At 38.4% G+C, this 20371-nt stretch overlaps 1 protein-coding gene across 1 annotated transcript in view; it reads left to right on the top strand.

The window, feature by feature from the left end:
* Positions 1–20371, top strand: part of LOC124545945 (midasin-like) — a 202792-nt gene that overhangs the window by 163006 nt on the left and 19415 nt on the right. The window contains exons 30-32 of the mRNA XM_047124906.1: positions 6021–6143; positions 6297–6491; positions 12165–12455. Coding sequence (XP_046980862.1) covers positions 6021–6143; positions 6297–6491; positions 12165–12455 — 609 coding nt within the window. The remainder of the gene's footprint in view (positions 1–6020; positions 6144–6296; positions 6492–12164; positions 12456–20371) is intronic.

The following is a 20371-nucleotide window of genomic DNA, read 5'->3' as shown; positions in this document are numbered from 1 at the left end:
AATCACTTCGAAGAAAACTATTTATTCACAAAGAGCCAACGCGGATTCAGGAAATATCGTTCTTCTGAAACACAGCTAGTTTTTTATTCTCACAAAGTAATGAGTACTATCAACAGATTGATTCCATATTTTTAGATTTCCGGTAGGCTTTTGACATTGTTCCTCACAAGCGACTTCTAATAAAATTGCATGCATGCTTGTGTAGTATCATCTTAGTTGTGTGACTGAATTCATGATTTCCTATCAGAGAGGTCACAGTTTGTAATAACTGACAGAAAGTCATCGAATAAAACAGAAGTAATATCTGGCGTTCCCCAAGAAAATGTTGTAGGCCATCTGCTGTCCTTGATCTACATGAACGATTTAGGAGGCAATCTGAGCAGCCCTGTTAGATTGTTTACAGATGATTCTGTCAGCTACTATCTTGGAAAGTCATCAGATGATCAAAAAGAATTCCAAAGAGATTTAGACAAGATATCTGGATGGTGTAAGCCAGTGGCTGTAGGTAATGAAAAGTGTGAAGTCATCCACATGAGTACTAAAAGGAATCTGCTAAATTTTGGCTACACAATAAATCACTCAGATCTAAAGGTAGTAAACTTAACTAAATACCTAGTGATTACAATTGCGAATTACTTGAAATGGAACAACCATAGATAGTATTGTGGGGGAAGCAAACCAAAGACAGATTTATTGGCAGAACACTTGAAAAACGTAACAGTTCTACTAACGAGACTACTTGCACTACACTTTTTCACCCTCCTCCGGAGTATTGCTATGTGGAGTGGGATCTGCATCAGATTGGACTGATGGAGGACATTGAAAAAGTTCAAAAAAGGGCAGCTCGTTTTGTATTATTGCAAAATAGGGGAGAGAATGCTGCAGATATGGTGCATGAATTGACATGGTGGTTATTAAAACAAAGGCAGTTTTCAACTGCAGCAATACCCTCTCATGATATTTCAATCTCCAATTTTCTTCTCAGAGTGTGAAAATATTTTTTTGGTACACACTTTGATAGGGGGAAACGGTCACTATAATGATATTAGAGAAATCAGAGCTCACACAGAAAGATTTAAGTGTTTATTTTTTTCTGTCTGCTGTTAAACAGTCGAATGGTAGAGAAGTTGCATGAAGGTTGTTCGATGAATCTTCTTACAGGCACTTAATTCTAAATGGCACAGTAATCATGTAGATGTAGATGCAAAACTATTGAACTAGATGGCGTTTCTGCTACCTAATTTGTGCAGTTGTGTTGAAATGCTTACTATTTTCATATCCAAGCATTTAGTACACTTCATTCCAATCATTTTAGTGTTTCTTCTTTGGTATTAATAAACCACTTCAGCTGTGTTTAATCCTTTATTTTTAGATCACTACCGGTTTCTTGGCTCTAAGAGCCACATCTTCAAGTGAACATATAACTAGAACATTAGAGCTAAAAAGTTCGGAACTTTTACCCAACATTTGAATAAAGTATTTAGCTCTAATGTTGTAGTTATATAGTCACCTGAAAATGTGGCTTTTGGTGCCATAAAACTGGTAGTGATCTAATGGTAAAGGAGTGAACAAAAGGAGAATAACATACTATAGTTATACACACATACAGCTGAAGCTGTTTATGTGAAATGTGTTTTATTCATCTCATGACGTCAGACTTTCAGAACCTGTCTGATGTGCAGGAGACACGTCAAGGTTACAGTTTGCTTATTTGAAATTTTGGCATACTTAACAATATTACTTGGTGAAGAATTTACTTATTTAAAATTTGTGAAACTTAACAATATTTACATCCACTATACCAATCATAAATTTTTATTCCATTTTAGGGATTTAAGTATCGCTTCATCCTTCATGAAATCTTCCACTGACAAGGGAACCTCCCCATCGCACCCCCCTCAGATTTAGTTATAACTTGGCACAGTGGATAGGCCTTGATAAACTGAACACAGATCAATTGAGAAAACAGGAAGAAGTTGTGTGGAACTGTGAAAAAATAAGCAAAATATACAAACTGAGTAGTCCATGGGCTACATAGGCAACATCAAGGAGAATGTGAGCTCAGCAGTGCCGTGGTCCCGTGGTAGCGTGTGCAGCTGCAGAAGAAGAGGTCCTAGGTTCAAGTCTTCCCACGAGTGAAAATTTTACTTTCTTTATTTTTGGATAGTTATTATCTGTCCGTTCGTTCATTGACGTCTCTGTTCACTGTAATAAGTTTAGTGTCTGTGTTTTGCGACCACATCGCAAAACCGTGCGATTAGTAGACGAAAGGACGTGCCTCTCCAATCGGAACCGAAAACATTTGATCGCAAGGTCATAGGTCAACCGATTCCTCCACAGGAAAACACATCTGATATATTCTATACGACACTGGTGACGGCATGTGCATTGTCGACCCACCTAACTTGTACACTTGGCGAATGGGTAAAAAGATTCTTCTACCTTGCCCGATTTAGGTTTTCTTGTGGATGTGATAATCACTCCAAAAAAGGTGATGAAAACATAAGAGTTTGTAACATAAACTGAAAATAAGAAATTAAAGTTTTCACTCGATGGAAGATTTGAACCACAGACCTTTCGTTCTGCAGCTGCTCACGCTAACCACGGGACCACGGCGCTCCTGGCTCACCCTATCCTTGATGTTGCATATCTTCCCATGAACTACTCAGTTTGTATATTTTGCTTATTTTTTCACAGTTCCACACAACTTCTTCCTGTTTTCTCAATTGATCTATGTTCAGTTTTTCAAGGCCTATCCACTGTGCCAACTTATAACTAAATCTGAAGGGGGTGCGATGGGGAGGTTCCCTTGTGAGTAGTAACATCTTTCGACTAGAAAAACACATAACCCGCTTTTTAAAATATTTCTCTCTATATTCATTATGTCACACCCTTTTATGTTATGAGTTTTCATGCCGGTACTGAGGAGTCTGAGCACACAATTATAAGCGATGTGATGGGAGCATAAAGTTTTCTTTGTGTCTTGTACTGTATGAGCGTTCCAAAAAAATTTTTTTTAAAAATATATCAGCTCTGCTGTGTAGGAAAAGAATCATCTAAGAGATGTATAAAGAGGGGACAGTTACTATTTTTAGGTCTTTAAATAATTGTTGACATAATGCCCTCGGCTGTGCGGCGTACATTTTATGAATGATTCTTTTTTGCAACTTTAAAATTCGTGTAGTGTTTCCCAAGCTTCCCCCCAAAATTACGCCATATCTAATAAAAGATTCAAATTAACTATAGTATGCTATTCTCCTTTTGTCCATATGAGTGGCACTGGCTGAAATATCCATTGCAAATGCAAGACTGTTTAATTTATTCGCTAGATATTCTATATATAAATTCCAACTCAAATTTCTGTCTAAGTTTATTCCGAAGAACCTGACTCAGTCACATTCTTCCATTTTCTGATTATTGTAAATAATACAGATTTCTTGAGTTTTTGACTGTTTGGCTTTAAAACTTGTCATGTGGGTTTTTGAAACATTTAGCCTTAAGCCATTTAGATTGAATCATGGTTCCAAGTTACTTAACATATTCATGACACTCTGTGGGATATTGTCGGAATTTTCATTTTCAATTAGGGCAGAAGTATCATCTGCAAACAAAGTTAGATGAGTATTTATATTGAGAGGAAAGTCATTTATGTAGAACACGAATAAAAATTGCCCAAGGATTGAGCCTTGAGGAACACCTTGTGACACAGTTTTCCACTCCTCGAAGTAATCTCCTTCATTTGATGTGATTGCTACCCCTTGTTTCCTCTCCATGAGATATGATTCAAACCATTTCAAAGCAATATCCCATATTCCATACCAGTTGAGTTTGAAAAGCAGCAGGGTGTGGTTTACAGAGTCGATTGCTTTTGTAAGATTACAGAATATTCCTGTAACTTTAGCTTTCCTGTCTAATGATGAAGTAACAGTATTATGAAAAGCAAAATTGCTACTCAACTCTCTCTCTCTCTCTCTCTCTCTCTCTCTCTCTCTCTTTCTCACGCAAACACAATTCACACACCTGACTACAGTCTAAATATCGTACTGTGTATTTGTAAAGCAGCAATTTTTCCAAATACAACAATTTTTGATGTGACTAGGAGTATAGAAATGGTGTGATAATTTCCCGTGTCGTCCTTCAAACCTTTTTTAAACAATGGTTTTACTTCTTCATATTTCAAGAGATTGGGGAAGTAACCTTCCTCAAATGATTTGTTTATTATGAGAGAGAGAGGATGAGCTATTATGTTGTAAACTCTTTTAATTACTTTGGTGGTTATCCCATCCGAATGTGCAGAGTCTTTGTCTTTTAAGGAGAATATGACACTTTCAACAAGTTTTGTTGAGACTGTGTTAAATTTTTTAAGACTTTCACTGATATAGCCTTTCATCTCAAAACTATTTACTGTCTTCTCATAATTTGCTAATCTAAATCATATTTTGCAACATTTAAGAAGTGCTCATTGAAGCACTCAGATATTTGAGCTGGATTTATGACAGATATTTCCTTAAGTTTGATTTTTGAAATGAAATGTCTTGTTTGTAATTTTTGACACCTAATTCAGACTTAACTAAAAATAGTTTTATAGTTCCTAACATGTTTTACAAAATCAGGATCTTTGTTGTACTTCAGCTGATTGTGTAGCTTCCTTTTACTCTCACTGGAAATTTTTATTTCTGGTGTGATCCATCTGATCGAACTTGACGTTTTATTGTAATATGACATTGATGGGAAAGTCTCATTAAATACGTGCAGAAAACTATTTGAGAATGTATTAAAGTTTTCATTTATTTAATCGCCATCCCCGAGAGACTCAGTTTCTCATAGAATATTTCAGTATTCCATTGAAATAAGTTTTCCTTGCATTATGTTTATCAGTTTTTGGCAGTGAGACAAACGAGGGTGAGTGACTAGAAAGTTCTAAGTCTAGACAGAATTTATGTATATTATTAAAGTAGTAATTTGTTATAATGTTATCAGTGCATGTTGCTGAGTGAATATTTTCCTTGGTAAATTCTGAAAAATTCAATTTAAAACCAGACTTTTTCAGAAAGTCACTCAATGTTATTGATTCTTTTTGTCATTTGCAGTGTTTATATTAAAGTCAGCTGCTATTACAATGTTTTCTTCTTTTCTTTCTTTAGTTTATCTAGCAAGCACTGGAATTTAGTGAGAAATTGTGTGGCGTATGCCCTTTCTGGAATTCTGTAAATTGAAATGATTAAAATGTTAAGGTCTTTAAGCTCTACACAACAGCTTTTGAATGTACAGTCTTCATTTAAACAATTAAAATCTGTTTTCACTTCATTGCTTACAGAAGATTCCAGGAGTATGCAGCAACCTCTGTGAGATTTTTTTCTCCCTGCAGTAGCTACTTGCAACATTGAAATTTTCAGTTTTATTTAAAATATTTAATGTATTAGAGGTAGGCCAATTTTCATTTAAACAAGTAATTTTTCTGTTTATACATTCTGAGAGAAGAATTTGTAAGTCATTGAGTGAGGTGGCACAATGTTTAGCACACTGGACTTGCATTCGGGAGGACGACTGTTCAATACCACGCCCGACTATCCTGATTTAGGTTTTCCGTGATTTCCCTATATTGCTTCAGACAAATGCTGGGATGGTTCCTTTGACAGGGCACCGCTGACTTCCTTCCCTAATCTGATGAGGCGCAAGACCTTGCTGTTTGGTCTCCCCCCTCCCCAATTTGTTAGTCGTCAAGTTTGTAGCTTAGATTGCTCGAAGATTTGGAATTTAAGCCATTTATAGTCAAGTACATCAAATCAGAATTTTTGCTAGTTTTAATGGTATTAAGCACACATTAATACCCAAGATTATTACTAATAACTGTGGTTCCCTACATACAGGTTTGTCTGCATTTTGACATCTGTTGTGTGCTGTCTTCATTGTGCAGCTTAGGCCAGCAATGTGGAAAATGTATTTTCACTGTTACAGGTTCACTGGTTGTGTGTGTCAAGTGAGGTGTATATTGAGTGACCCATGGCTTTTCATTCCAGGATATTTCAGATTTGTTTGGAGCAGATTTGCCAGTAGATGGTGGAGGTGAAGGACAGTTTGCATGGCGTGATGGTCCATTGCTTAGAGCTTTAAAGGATGGGGACTGGATACTCCTAGATGAGGTATGTCAGTTGTTCATTTTTCTTAAAATTTTGTGGAATTGAGTGTGTGTGTGTGTGTGTGTGTGTGTGTGTGTCAAAACATTGAACTAACAGTTGGTGGTGTTTCTGAATGTCCCAGTAACATTTTGACATGTAACTCATGTTTCCTTTCAGTTGAATCTAGCATCTCAGTCTGTATTAGAAGGCCTCAATGCTGTATTTGATCATCGTGGAGAAGCATATATTCCAGAACTGGGATGTTCGTTCAAGTTACGGCATCAAACACGATTATTTGCCACACAGAACCCACAGCGCCAAGGTGGAGCTCGTAAAGGTTTACCACGATCTTTCCTTAATAGATTCACACAGGTGAGCGGCAGAGCTTACTCGTGCCTTTTCCTTCTATTCGTGTTTCTAAGACAATGTTTGTCTATTAGTTGTTCCATAGACCATACCCATATACATGAGGGCCATCCAGAAAGTACATTATATTTTCGCTTGCAGTAGTTGTGAACAGACTAGTGCAGCCATATTGTTGTATGAGCGTTTGTCTGCTCAGTTGGCATCTAGCCATACCAGCATGAGGTTTGTATTATTTCCTATTATTCCACAATGAAAGTTTTAAATTTGTGCTGCAATTGAAAATCCCGGGAGTTGTGAAATGTGGTCAGTAATAAGGTTTTTGTTGGCAAAAAACCATAAACTTACTGAAATTTATCGGCATGTGTGTGAAGTGCATGAAAACAAAGTAATCACAGAAGCTGAAGTGCGCCAATGGTGGATTACATTTAAAAGTGGATGAACTAATGTTCACAGTGAAGTCCAAGGTGGACGACCAAATATTGTAACTGATCAATTAGCTGCGAAAGTCAATGGGAAGCTTCCAGAAAACTCCTGATTCACAATGTAGGAGCTCTCGATCAGTTTTCCAATAATTTCACAAAGTTTGTTGCATCATATTGTTGCACAGAAGGTAGGTTATCAAAAATTGTACAAGAAGGATACCGAAAATCTTGACAGAAAACTACAAGAAACAGTGTATGATTGCATCATTAATATTTCCGGATTTGTACAGAACAGATGGTGTCTCATTAGTTGATTGAATCATAACTGGAGATGAGACTTCGGTCAAACGTGTGAACTGCAAGACCAAATTGCAGTCTGTGGAGTGGGGCACCCAAATTCCCCAAAAATCCAACAAAATACTGAAAAGTGTTATCTGCAAGAAAAATTATAGCTTCTGTTTTTCGGGACAGGAAAGGACATGCTTTTGCTGGACTTGCTTGCACATGGCACAACAATATGCTCTGTGAGTTATTGTCAACTTTGGAACACTTGAGCTTGAGCTCAAAACTTCTGTTCTTGCACACCAACAATTGACCACATGTGGCAAACTGCACTCGAAAAGTATTTGGTGCTTTCAAGTGGGAGATGGCACCTAGTGACTACTGTCTTTTTCCAATGGTGAAGACTTGGCTTGCAATGCAGCACTTCCAAAACGATGCCGGACTGCGGGAGGGTGTGACTAACTGGTTGAAGTCTCAGACAGCAGAATTTTGTGAAAATGAAGTTTCAGAGTTTGTTCACTGCTATGGTAAGTGCCTAAATTTGTGTGGAGACTGACTGTTTTGGAAAGTAATATTTAAGTGCCACTTTCAAACGAATAAAACATCAGTTATTACCTATACTTTTAAAAAAATTCCAAAATGTAATCTTCTTTCTGAGTAGCCCTCGTGTATCCAAAATAATGAAAAAAGTAATTGTATGCAATTTAAAAAATTTTCTGTAAAAATAACTAATGATTTCTATCCAGGAATTCCTCTATGGTATAAGAGTAGTTGTTAAGGACCAACATCTTTAATATAAGTTTGAAAACACTTCTGCTATCTAGCACACACTTTTATTTCTGCGGGTAGGTTGTCAAAGAGTTGTACAGCTGCATATCTGAGTGTAACTATATTTAATTTCAAATATAGTCTTACTTTTAGTGGTTTAATTTGTCGTTAATTAACAGAATGGTTTGTGGAGTTCTGAGTAGTAAGGATGCAAGTTGTGTTTTATTGTTTTAAACAGTTTATTCAAGTGTTTTCTCAGCATAATTGATACTTTCCTCATAAGTTATGCTTTTTGAAAACAAAGATAGAATCTTCTCTTATGAATTGCCATTGCTGAACTGTGCTAGAATCAAGCTTGACCACCCTGTTGCTGAACGTGACAACACCATCAGTGAGCTGTGCCATTGGGATTCCCTCTCCTCTCCACCTGCACATCTGATCAGCATAGCTGGAAACTGTCCCTCCAGAATATTCTGTGTTTATACATTCCCCTTGATCTGAAGCTCCACTTTTTTCATTCCCTTGCCCTTACTCTTTCCCTAAGGCTGGTCAACACACTACTGTTTGCACACATAATATTTCTGTAGACAAATCATAGTGTGTGGGCTGAAATTCTTTCCATCTGAGATCTTCAAAAAGTCAGACCATGCAGTTATAAGTTTGTGCACCCCCCCCCCCCCCCCCATATTGCATCCCACCCTTCCCCCTTCCCCCCCGGTCTCTCTCTCTCTCTCTCTCTCTCTCTCTCTCTCTCTCTCTCTCTAAACTGAAATCAGGGCTGAGTGATGTAAGAGGAAGAACTACTACTTTTATGAAGTATAGGTTATTTACCAGTAATTCACTTAAATGCTTTACTGCTAGTCATAACCAGTTGTTAGTAACTTTACATGGCTGCTTCTGCCTCTTTACGTACAACACGGGTTATTCCACATCCTTGAAGGTTCTCAGTCTTCATAGGATTTACAGAATACTACCGAATGAAGAAGAAGAAGAAACAAATCGGAATTTTGAAAGTAATCCATCTTGTGGCAATCAGGAGGGATAGTGAAGAAGAAAATAAATTACTTGAGGGCAATATATTAATAAGAGTTGCCAAAATAAATAAGTCACTTTGAAGAAAAGCAGCTTTTGTGAAAGAATAGTGTGGTAATCATTGTCCTAACATTTTATAACATGCATTGCATCTAAGACAACTTTTTTCACAGAACAAATGTAAAATATTGACTAAGCTCTATCCCTGTTATGAAACAATGGATGTGAATGGATACACCAGTGCAGTAATTATTGAATTTTCTCATTTGAGAGAGCTGAAGGGTGATCAGTGTTAATTGTTAAAAACCATTCAACAGCTAAGAAAGCATAAAATATTTTTTTTGATTTAAGACAATCGGTTTCAGCAGACTATACTGTCATCTTCAGGTCTTAAAATATTTTTGTTTAAGACGTGTTCATTTTATGCTAACATTGCAGACAATATTTCAAGTGGATAAAAATAGCACATTATAAAAGGTTTATCATCACTAAAAAAAAAAAAAAAAAAAAAAAAAAATATAAAATAAAGCACCTTGTGCTACAGGCTATGTCCATATACAAATTGTTCAGCAATGTTGTTCTGTTGTTGATGATAAATTTTGTTTTTATCCACTTGACATCTTGTGTGTGATATCAGTGTAAAATGAACATATTTTACAACAAAAAGATTTTAGGGCCTCAAGATAACAGCATAGTTGAAACTTGTTGTCTTAAATAAAAAAATAAAAAATACACTCCTGGAAATTGAAATAAGAACACAGTGAATTCATTGTCCCAGGAAGGGGAAATTTTATTGACACACTCCTGGAGTCAGATACATCACATGATCACACTGACAGAACCACAGGCACATAGACACAGGCAACAGAGCATGCACAATGTCGGCACTAGCACAGTGTATATCCAACTTTCGCAGCAATGCAGGCTGCTATTCTCCCATGGAGACGATCGTAGAGATGCTGGATGTAGTCCTGTGGAACGGCTTGCCATGCCATTTCCACCTGGCGCCTCAGTTGGACCAGCGTTCGTGCTGGACGTGCAGACCGCGTGAGACGACGCTTCATCCAGTCCCAAACATGCTCAATGGGGGACAGATCCGGAGATCTTGCTGGCCAGGGTAGTTGACTTACACCTTCTAGAGCACGTTGGGTGGCACGGAATACATGCGGACGTGCATTGTCCTGTTGGAACAGCAAGTTCCCTTGCCGGTCTAGGAATGGTAGAACGATGGGTTCGATGACGATTTGGATGTACCGTGCACTATTCAGTGTCCCCTCGACGATCACCAGTGGTGTACGGCCAGTGTAGGAGATCGCTCCCCACGCCATGATGCCTGGTGTTGGCCCTGTGTGCCTGGGTCGTATGCAGTCCTGATTGTGGCGCTCACCTGCACGGCGCCAAACACGCATACGATCATCATTGGCACCAAGGCAGAAGCGACTCTCATCGCTGAAGACGACACGTATCCATTCGTCCCTCCATTCACGCCTGTCGCGACACCACTGGAGGCGGGCTGCACGTTGTTGGGGCGTGAGCGGAAGACGGCCTAACGGTGTGCGGGACCGCAGCCCAGCTTCATGGAGACGGTTGCGAATGGTCCTCGCCGATACCCCAGGAGCAACAGTGTCCCTAATTTGCTGGGAAGTGGCGGTGCGGTCCCCTACAGCACTGCGTAGGATCCTACGGTCTTGGCGTGCAACCATGCGTCGCTGCGGTCCGGTCCCAGGTCGACGGGCACGTGCACCTTCCGCCGACCACTGGCGACAACATCGATGTACTGTGGAGACCTCACGCCCCACGTGTTGAGCAATTCGGCGGTACGTCCACCCGGCCTCCCGCATGCCCACTATACACCCTCGCTCAAAGTCCGTCAACTACACATACGGTTCAAGTCCACGCTGTCGCGGCATGCTACCAGTGTTAAAGACTGCGATGGAGCTCCGTATGCCACGGCAAACTGGCTGACACTGACGGCGGCGGTGCACAAATGCTGCGCAGCTAGCGCCATTCGACGGCCAACGAAGCGGTTCCTGGTGTGTCCGCTGTGCCGTGTGTGTGATCATTGCTTGTACAGCCCTCTCGCAGTGTCCTGAGCAAGTATGGTGGGTCTGACACACCGGTGTCAATGTGTTCTTTTTTCCATTTCCAGGAGTGTATTTTGTGCTATCTTAGCTGTTGAATGGTTTGTAGTAATTGTACAAGGTGAGCACAAAGTCTTGCCTGATTATAAAAATTTGACAGTATAACCATTTGACATAAAAAGTTACATTTGATGCAGTTACACAGGTTAGTGTTACTAGTTGTTGTGGCCAATAGATGGCACTAGTGCTCCACAACACAGACACGGTCTGTTAGATCACAGTAGTTGCTGGCGAAATGACGTCAAAGCAGAAGAAAGCACATTGTGTGCTTTGGTTTCACGAAGTGAAATTGCCCGTCAAAGTTCAGCGTAAATTTCAGGCTTCTTATGGTCGAGCCCTCCTGACGTTAAATCAATAAAGCGATGGTATGCAATGTTTAATGAAACAGGCGTCGTTTAAGATCGTCCTCGAAGTGGCAGGCCTCGTGTGAGTGATGCAACTGTTGATCGTGTTCGGCAATCGTTTCAACGGAGTGCGTCTAAATCAACTCGTCAAGCATCACGTGAACTTCAGATACCGCAAGCAAGTGTGGTGAAGATTCTTCATGAAAGGCTTAGGTTGCATGCTTACAAAGTGCAAATCGTGCAGGCCTTGCAACCGAATGATTTGCTGACACTTGCTGAATTTGCAACTGAGATTCTCAAAACGATTGATGGCGCTAACGATTACTTAAATCGCGTATGTTTTATCGATGAATCCACCTTTCGTGTCAGTGGAATGGTAAATAGTCAAACTGTCCGTATATGGGGTTCGGAGCCTCCACATGCTACTGTGCAGTTACAGCGAGAAAGTGAATGTTTGGTGTGGCCTTATGCATAACAAGGTTTTTGGACCATTTTTCTTTGTGGAAAAATCCACTACTGCTATCATTAACGTAGACGTTTTGCAACAGTTCATTTCACCACAGTTAGAAGAATATCAACCATGGATAACTTTACAGTAAGGTGGAGCACACCCCCACTGGGTTGATGTATTAGATCATATAGCAGCCCTTCAACCATTAATAGTAAATTTAATGAGTTTTTATTTTTCAGGTCTACATCTCAGCTTTGACAACGGATGATCTTGAAGCTGTGTTGAGTGCAAAATACCCCAAGTTAGAGCAGAACCTTATCCGTCAGATGGTACAGTTCAATGAGAAAATTCGCTATGAGACCACAGTATTAGGTCTGTGGGGTCAGCGAGGTGGTCCTTGGGAGCTGAACTTGAGAGATCTTTCACGATGGGCTAATGCTATAGTTACTGGTGAAGCATTTGACAATCCAGGGCTGTATCTACCACTCATTTATGCATCTAGAATGCGCACACAGCATGACAGAAAACAGGTAACAATAAAACTTCTGATGGAATTGAATGTATCTAATGCTTGTATTGCAGTTTAATTTGTAGAGCTGTCTTTGGAAGTAGAACAAAGAATTTTATAAAGCCTTGGTATTCTAGTTAATCCAAACAAAAACAGCAAACAATACAGATAGCCTATGTTAAAAAATGTATAAATGAAACTATTTCACAGATAAAGTTGATAAATGACTGGCATTATTCTGTTATGTGTACAGACATAAAAATATGAATATTACGTTGACGCCATCCATTACACTAAACTGGGAAGTTTTCACTCTTCCCTTGTATCACTACTAAATCTTTATATACTGACACCTACACTTCCTAAACAATTCCATTTTCAGTCTTTACTTAATTGTGAATACAGTATCACTCATTGCACTAATCAATTGCATTTATTTAACTTTGCTGCTCTTTTTGATTGGTAAGTTTACAGTAAAAGAGGAATAGAGTGGTGCTAATTGAGATGGTGCTCTTATTTTACAAAATTTGAACTATGAAAAATTGAAGATATTAAGCCAGGCTGGTATTTAAACCTGGCATCCCTGTTTATTGCAGGCAGTTACTATAGCTATTTAGACCATCTCAGCATGCCTTCAGAAATGACAGAAACCTTCATAGTTCCTATTATTTCCAGACTCTAAAATCTGAGATTGTCCTTCAGGGTATGTGAGAAATGCACAGCTAAGAGAACGAGTTTTCTAGAGGCATCGAATTTGCCTCAGGCCCAGGGATGTTTTTATATGTGGAACCACTGTAAGCAAAGACATAAATTAAATCAGTCTACTTATGTTGTTTCTGTGATGTCATTCATCTGTTGTGATATTTGCAAGATAAGGATTTGTACCTGATTTTCCTGCTCACTACAAGTAGCCTCCTACATCAATTAGGCTACCTGAGCATGGATGCAGGAGTGTCTGAGATTTTCAGTGTCACTGCTGGTGGGTTTCACCCAAGTACATACAAATGATATTGATCTCTACACTTCCATAGGAAAGGCATCAGATTTGGAGAACAGATTTATGGAAAAATGGCAGAGGTAGTGTTGATGAAAGTGTTAATGACAAGTGGATAAAAATGAGGGAAGGACTCATGGACTCTGCCAAAGAAGTACTAGGAATTAGAGTATCCCAAAGCACCAGGAAAGAATGGATAACAGAAAACATGTTGAAAAAGATGGAAGAGCGCAGAAAGTGGAAAAGGGTAGAAACTTAGAAACTGAAGAAGGCAAAAAGAGGTACAGGAAACTGAATAATGAATTAAGAAGAGAAACTGAAGAAGCAAGAGAAAAATGGATGAAACAGAAATGCGACGAAATAGAGAAAATGGGGAGAGAGGGAAAGTATGAAATGATGTATAGACTGGCTAGTGAGATAGTTTTTGAATGTAAAAGAAAGAGGAATAACATGGGAATAGAAAGAGCGGATGGTACTCTAGCAGAAGAACCACAGGAGGTTTTGAACAGATGGCAAGAATATATTGAATGCCTGCATAAGGGGGATGAAATGCAAAGCGAAATTAAGGTTGAAGAGGAGCAATATGTGCCGGAAGATGGAAAGGGATTTACCATCTTGGAAGCAGAAGTAGAAAAGGCGCTGAAGGAGATGAAGAATAGAAAAGCATATGGAATAGATGATTTGCCAGCAGTACTCTTGAAGAGTTTGGGAAACAAGGCAAGAAAAGAAATAGTCTACCTCTGTAATGAGATATATGACAAAGGGGAATGGCCTGAGGACTTCGCTACAACAGTTATGATACCAATAGAGAAAAAGAGAAATACTAAAAAATGTGAAGAGCACCAGACCATCAGTCTAATTTCTCATGCAGCTAAAGTCTTGCTGAGAGTGCTGAATAGAAGGTTATATGGCAAGCTGGATAGAGGGATTGCAGAGAAGCAGTTCGGATTTAGAAGAGGAAAAAGAACAAGAGATGCTATTGGCCTGCTAAGAACTGTAGGGGAAAGATATATGGAAAAGGGTAGAGAAATCTTTCCTGTTTATATAGGTTTAGAAAAGGCTTTTGACAGAGTTAAGTGGAACAAGCTGATGGATATCTTGAAGAGGAAAGGAGTAGATTGGAAAGAGAGACGACTGATACAGAATCTATATTTACACCAGAAAGTAAGGATGAGGATTGGAAATGAAATGTTAGAAGGAAGTAGCATTGGACGAGGTGTTAGACAAGGTTGTTGCCTTTCCCCACTGTTGTTTAACGTATACCTTGAAGAGATTATTGTGAAAAATTTAGATGGGAAAAGAGGAGTATGTATTGGTGGAAAGAGAATAGAATGTATAAGATTTGGTGATGACCTGGTATTAGTGGCAGAAAGTGAGGGGACAGTGAATAACATGCTCAAAGTTCTGAATGAAGCTTGTGTGGAATATGGGATGCAAATAAACACAACAAAAACAAAGAGTATGGTCATCAGTACAAGACGCAGACTATCCAATATTAAAATAGGACAATCTACCATTAGCCTAGTAAGTGCATTTAAATATCTGGGAAGCACAATAACTGAAGACTTAAGATGTCACCAGGAGGTGAAAATTCGAATTGCCATAGTGAAGGAGGCATTCAACAGAAAGAGGAGACTCTTATGTGGCAAATTAGATAAAGGACTAAGGAAAAGGCTTTACAAATGTTTTGTTTATATTGTGGCACTATATGGGGCAGAAACATGGACGCTGAGACGAGAGGATGAAAAAATGTTAGAAGCATTTGAGGTGTGGATGTGGAGGAGAATGGAAAGAGTGAGTAATGAAAGAGTATTGGAAAGGGTTGGTGAGAGAAGATGTCTGCTGAAGGTTGTAAGAGAAAGGAAAAAGAACTGGTTGCGACATTCATTGAGAAGGGAGTGCTTGCTAGTAGTTGCTTTGGAAGGATTGGTTTGTGGGAGAAGACTGAGAGGAAGAAGGAGATACAAGGTGATAGACGACATAAGGGAAGAGGAAATTATGCAGACCTGAAGAGGATGGCAGAAGACCGGATAGCCTGGAGAACTACCATGTGAAAACCTGCCTTTAAGCAGAACACTGATGATGATGACTTCCATTGGTATTAGCATCTCTATATCATCTTTTAATTAATTCTGAGAAGGGTGAATGCCACACTGTGACCAGACAAAAGCTTAATAATCCAGTTGTTGAACATGTCCTCAGCCTTGTGGGTCAATCCATACCAAGTGGTCCAAGAAAACAATAATTGTTTGCTTGACCATCTCAGAAAAATTATATATTTTCTGGGCAAATTCCCCAATGTTTAGTAGTCACAAAATATGTACTTTAAAAAAAATTATTGTTTATTATTTTGAAATGGCGGCCATTTTTGTTCCAGGCCACATTTGTTCCAGGCCATGTGTTTTTCGTACTTGCAAGCATCTACATTTTTACAGTTATTCAGTAGTGGATTATCCTAAGCCTTTCAGATAAAATGCATTTAATTCAACACTCTGGGCCACAAATTAACATCATTATCACTTATCTGAATGTATTCTTTAATATATTTTAATAGTTTAAAGTTATCAGCCACAAATTAAAAAAAAAAAAAAAATTCAATTTTTGGACACTAGTTTTCCAAAGGAAGATTAATTTCTCAGTTTTAAATTACACTTTAAAAAATACACTATCTTAAAAAATGGGTTTTTTAAAATTTTTCCATTTTGTGTCCTGCAATATCTTTGTTGGGGGACCAGATAAAAATTTGAAAATTTCACAGATAATAGACCTTTATAACATCAAACTTCAGTATAAGTTTCAACTCTGAGATTGAATTGAAAGTTATGGAGAAAAATTACAAATGAGTCAAAAATACATTTTTTAACATCTGTGATATCTAGGCTTATGGAATAAAATATATCAGTTACAGTATAGAATTTAATCATATCTATGATTACTTACTTTTTTATTGAAAATAATCTACTCTTATTACATTATATTGCTCTCTTGTTATTTGTTTTTAGTACATCGCTCATAGACCATTTGAGAAATTTGTTCACTCAGTTTGGGTATTAGATTATAAGTTTGCCCAGACACAGTTGTAAATTCCATGGGAGACAACTTCCTTAGTACATTTTTAAGTGGCATCCAAACCTGATCCTCCTCAATTTTTTTAAAAAGATGTAGGGTGATAAAATACAACATGTACATCTTGGTTTTGACAGTCAATATTATCAACTTTGCCAACCCACCACTGTTCATTGTAAACACAAGCCACTATGTCTTCATTTTGAAGAACCAGTTGTACAAGTTTTCCACACTGATGAAGTTCACTATCAGGCCAAGTTGGTGTGATCTTACACTTCAGTAAGTTGTGTGAATGGGGTACAAAACAATGTAAAGATTGAGTACCTTTAATCTTCTGACAGGTGTTGTACCTTTCCTTCAAGACACTGTCGCAGACTTCTTGTATTTCCTCACATTGTACAAAACATAGGTAATTCCTTTGATATGTTTTTTGCAGAATTCAAACATTTCTTGGGGTGATATGATATGATTGTCATCGGTCCACTGCAGACTTGCTTTTGTGACAGCTCACTTTGGTGTACTTCTGACACCATCACAAGCTTTCTTCCCATGGCATGAAGTGACAAAGTGCCATTCTACATCAAACCCAAAATCTTTTTTATGGAAGGAGATGTTAATAAAATTTTTTTTGTTTTTATATTGACTTGCTGCCCCATTTGAAAAGTAAATCAATTTTTTATGGAAGGGTGGTGCTGTTCAATGAAGTTTATTAATTTTAGTTGAAAAATGTGTACTGCTGTAGTGTTGTGTTCAAGGTAGTCACTTACGGCACAAATGCTGTACTCATTAGTTTATCTTTAAATAGAATACAAATGGATGAACTGTGGCCTGTTTGTTTACCCAGAGGTACCTTTGTGCCTCATCTTGAACAACAAAGAAATAATTTTCTGAAAAGTCAGCAAGAACCAAGCATTCATCAGCTGCCAAGGTTTGCTTTTTGTCTTTCAAAAATTTACTTCGAGCTTTTGCAATAAAATGATGCATTTTCAGATTTTCAAGGTTAGCCACCAACACTTCAAAGAACTCTTATGACTGTGACCATTTCAGTTCTGTCATGTGTCACCCACTGTTTGTACGAGGGCCGTTCAGAAAATAACCTCCGGTTGATTTAAAAAAAATACACCAAGTTAAATAAAAATATTTTAATATATACATCTTACAACTACATCTTTGCACTATTTTTCTACATAGTCTCCATAGCGATTGAGGCACTTATCGTATCTCTTCACAAGCTTTGAAATTCCTTCTGCATAAAAATCACCCGCTTGTGCCAGGAGCCAGCCTGTGACCGCATCTTTGAGCTCTTTGTCGTCATCAAACCGCTGTGACCCGAGCCATTTCTTCAAATGCATGAAGAGGTGATAATCGCTTGGCGCCAGGTCTGGGCTGTAAGGTGGATGGTTGATAACGTCCCACTTGAAGGACTCAAGAAGGGCCGTTGTTCTGCGAGCAGAGTGAGGACGGGCGTTATCGTGCAAAAAAACGATACCGGAAGTCAGCATACCACGGCGTTTGTTCTGTATAGCCCGTCGTAACTTTTTTATTGTTTCACAGTACACGTCTTGATTAATGGTCGTACCACGTTCCATAAATTCAACCAACACCCCTTTGGCATCCCAAAACACCGTTGCCATCAGTTTTCTGGCAGAAAAATCTTGCGAGGCTTTTCTTGGTTTGGTAGGCGAATTTGAATGTGCCCACATCTTTGATTGTTCTTTTGTCTCAGGGTTCACGTACTTAATCCAGGTTTCGTCACCGGTCACGATTCTGTTTAACAATGGTTCTCCTTCGTCCTCATAACGTGACAGAAAGTCTAATGCAGAGGCCATTCTTTGAGTTTTGTGGTGGTCGGTAAGAATTTTGGGCACCCATCGTGCACAGAACTTACGGTAACCCAATCTTGCTGTCACTATCTCGTACAAGAGAGTCTTAGAAATCTGTGGAAAACCAGTAGACAACTCCGACATTGAGAAACGTCGATTTTCACGAACTTTTGCATCAACTGTCTGAACGAGTCCGTCAGTCACCAATGATGGTCTACCACTCCTCTCTTCATCATGAACGTTTTCTCGTCCACTTTTAAATAAACGTACCCATTCACGGACAACTCCTTCACTCATAACTCTTGGTCCGTACACAGCACAAAGCTCACGATGAATAGCTGCTGCAGAATATCCTTTGGCTGTAAAAAACCTTATGACAGCACGCACTTCACATTTGGCGGGGTTTTCTATTGCAGCACACATTTCAAAACTGCCACAAAAACTAAACTAGCGCAGGTACGACGTTCACTCGACCACGGCTTGATGCCGACTGACCTGTTGAGTGCGTGAACGCACAGATGGCGTCGCTACTCCCCCCACAACCCGCACTGTGACCAATCGGAGGTTACTTTCTGAACCGCCCTCGTATTTTATATTGTCAGGCATCAAATCGTCTTCTTCAGATTCTTCAAACATGTCAAGTAAGGCTTGTTTGCCTGGACAATCTTCGTATAATCCTTTGATCATACAATTGTAACTGTCAATATTGCATACCATAACTTCCAACAGGTCTTTATAGTCAACTCTAAGATTGGCCCCATCTATCATCAACTTTACGTTCTGATGATCAAACAAACGCAAACATTATGGGTGCCAGATGCCCCTGCAACAATACACCATCTTGGTCTCAACTCTCAAAACTTTTATCTTCTAATTTTGATGTCAGGATTTTCTTTTTTAAATTCAGTGAATAGTTCAAGTTACACAATATTAACCTTTTTTATCTTTGAATTTTAGAACCATTTTCTTTCACAGAAACACAGTCTTTTTTGCCAGACATCAAATGGCTGTTATTGTCATCATCATAATACTTAATAACTTTATTGATTGTGTTTTCATCTACCAAATTAGATGCACTTTTCTTTTGTAATGCTGGTAAAATTCCCTGTTCTTTTACTAATTGCCTTGTTAACTTAACAAGATGTTCTGACACATTAAATTCATCACTAACTTTTGCTGGACTCCATTCGGCAGTAAACTGATAATCTTAATTTTATGCTCTTTGTTTGAAGTGCTACAGTTAGTTTTTAGTTTTTCTATTAAATCATCATATCCAGTTGGTGAAGTTTTAGAACTTCCATCTGTTTTAGTACACATTGTATTTTGAAATGAAACTTCCAATTTCTTTTTGACTGTAGTTGCCACTTCTCAGTTTTTGTATTCAAGGCACTTGGTCTTTTTGCTTGACTTAGTTTTCTAATTACTAGCAGGCAATATACCCAGGATTCCACAAGCTGTATCTACTTTTTTAATGGTTGCTGATAAGTCACAAAATTCTGTATCTGAGGTTTCACTATCCTTTCTCTTGTTAATTACAAATATCTTAGAACAACATATTGGACACAATGATTTTCCTGGTATGAGATTGACAAAAGAGCTTTTATTTTTAGAATAATGATCAAATGTTATTTCTCGCAGACCTTTTGTTATAGGTTTCTTATGTTTCTCAAAAGAGTTCATGCAAAACTGACCAAAAAGGTGATAAAAATTTCTTAAGTATTTCATTTCATGGTACTTGCATGTTGATTTGACCTCTGGATCGACTTGTAAATAAAAAAACAGTTTTTCTTCTTTACTGTAATCTTCGATTAAAGTAATGTCTTTAGGATACACTACATACACACTTTTATGACATGCTTCATTAATAATAACACCAACAGAACACTGACACTCCATTTTTCAACTGCACACTTCAAGAACTTCTAGCTAAATAAGTGTGAGAAGACAATTGTTGGTGTAAGGGGGAAGACAACAATCCGACTTGTATAGGCTTGGAGATGTAATTGTTAGCCTGCTGAAACAATTACCATGGCATTATTTCGACAAATAATTATT

The sequence above is a fragment of the Schistocerca americana genome, chromosome 8, assembly GCF_021461395.2.
Source record: "Schistocerca americana isolate TAMUIC-IGC-003095 chromosome 8, iqSchAmer2.1, whole genome shotgun sequence".
NCBI classification, from domain to species: Eukaryota; Metazoa; Arthropoda; class Insecta; order Orthoptera; family Acrididae; genus Schistocerca; species Schistocerca americana.
The sequence above is the reverse complement of the archived record's forward strand: the minus strand, read 5'-3'. Positions and strand labels throughout refer to the sequence as shown.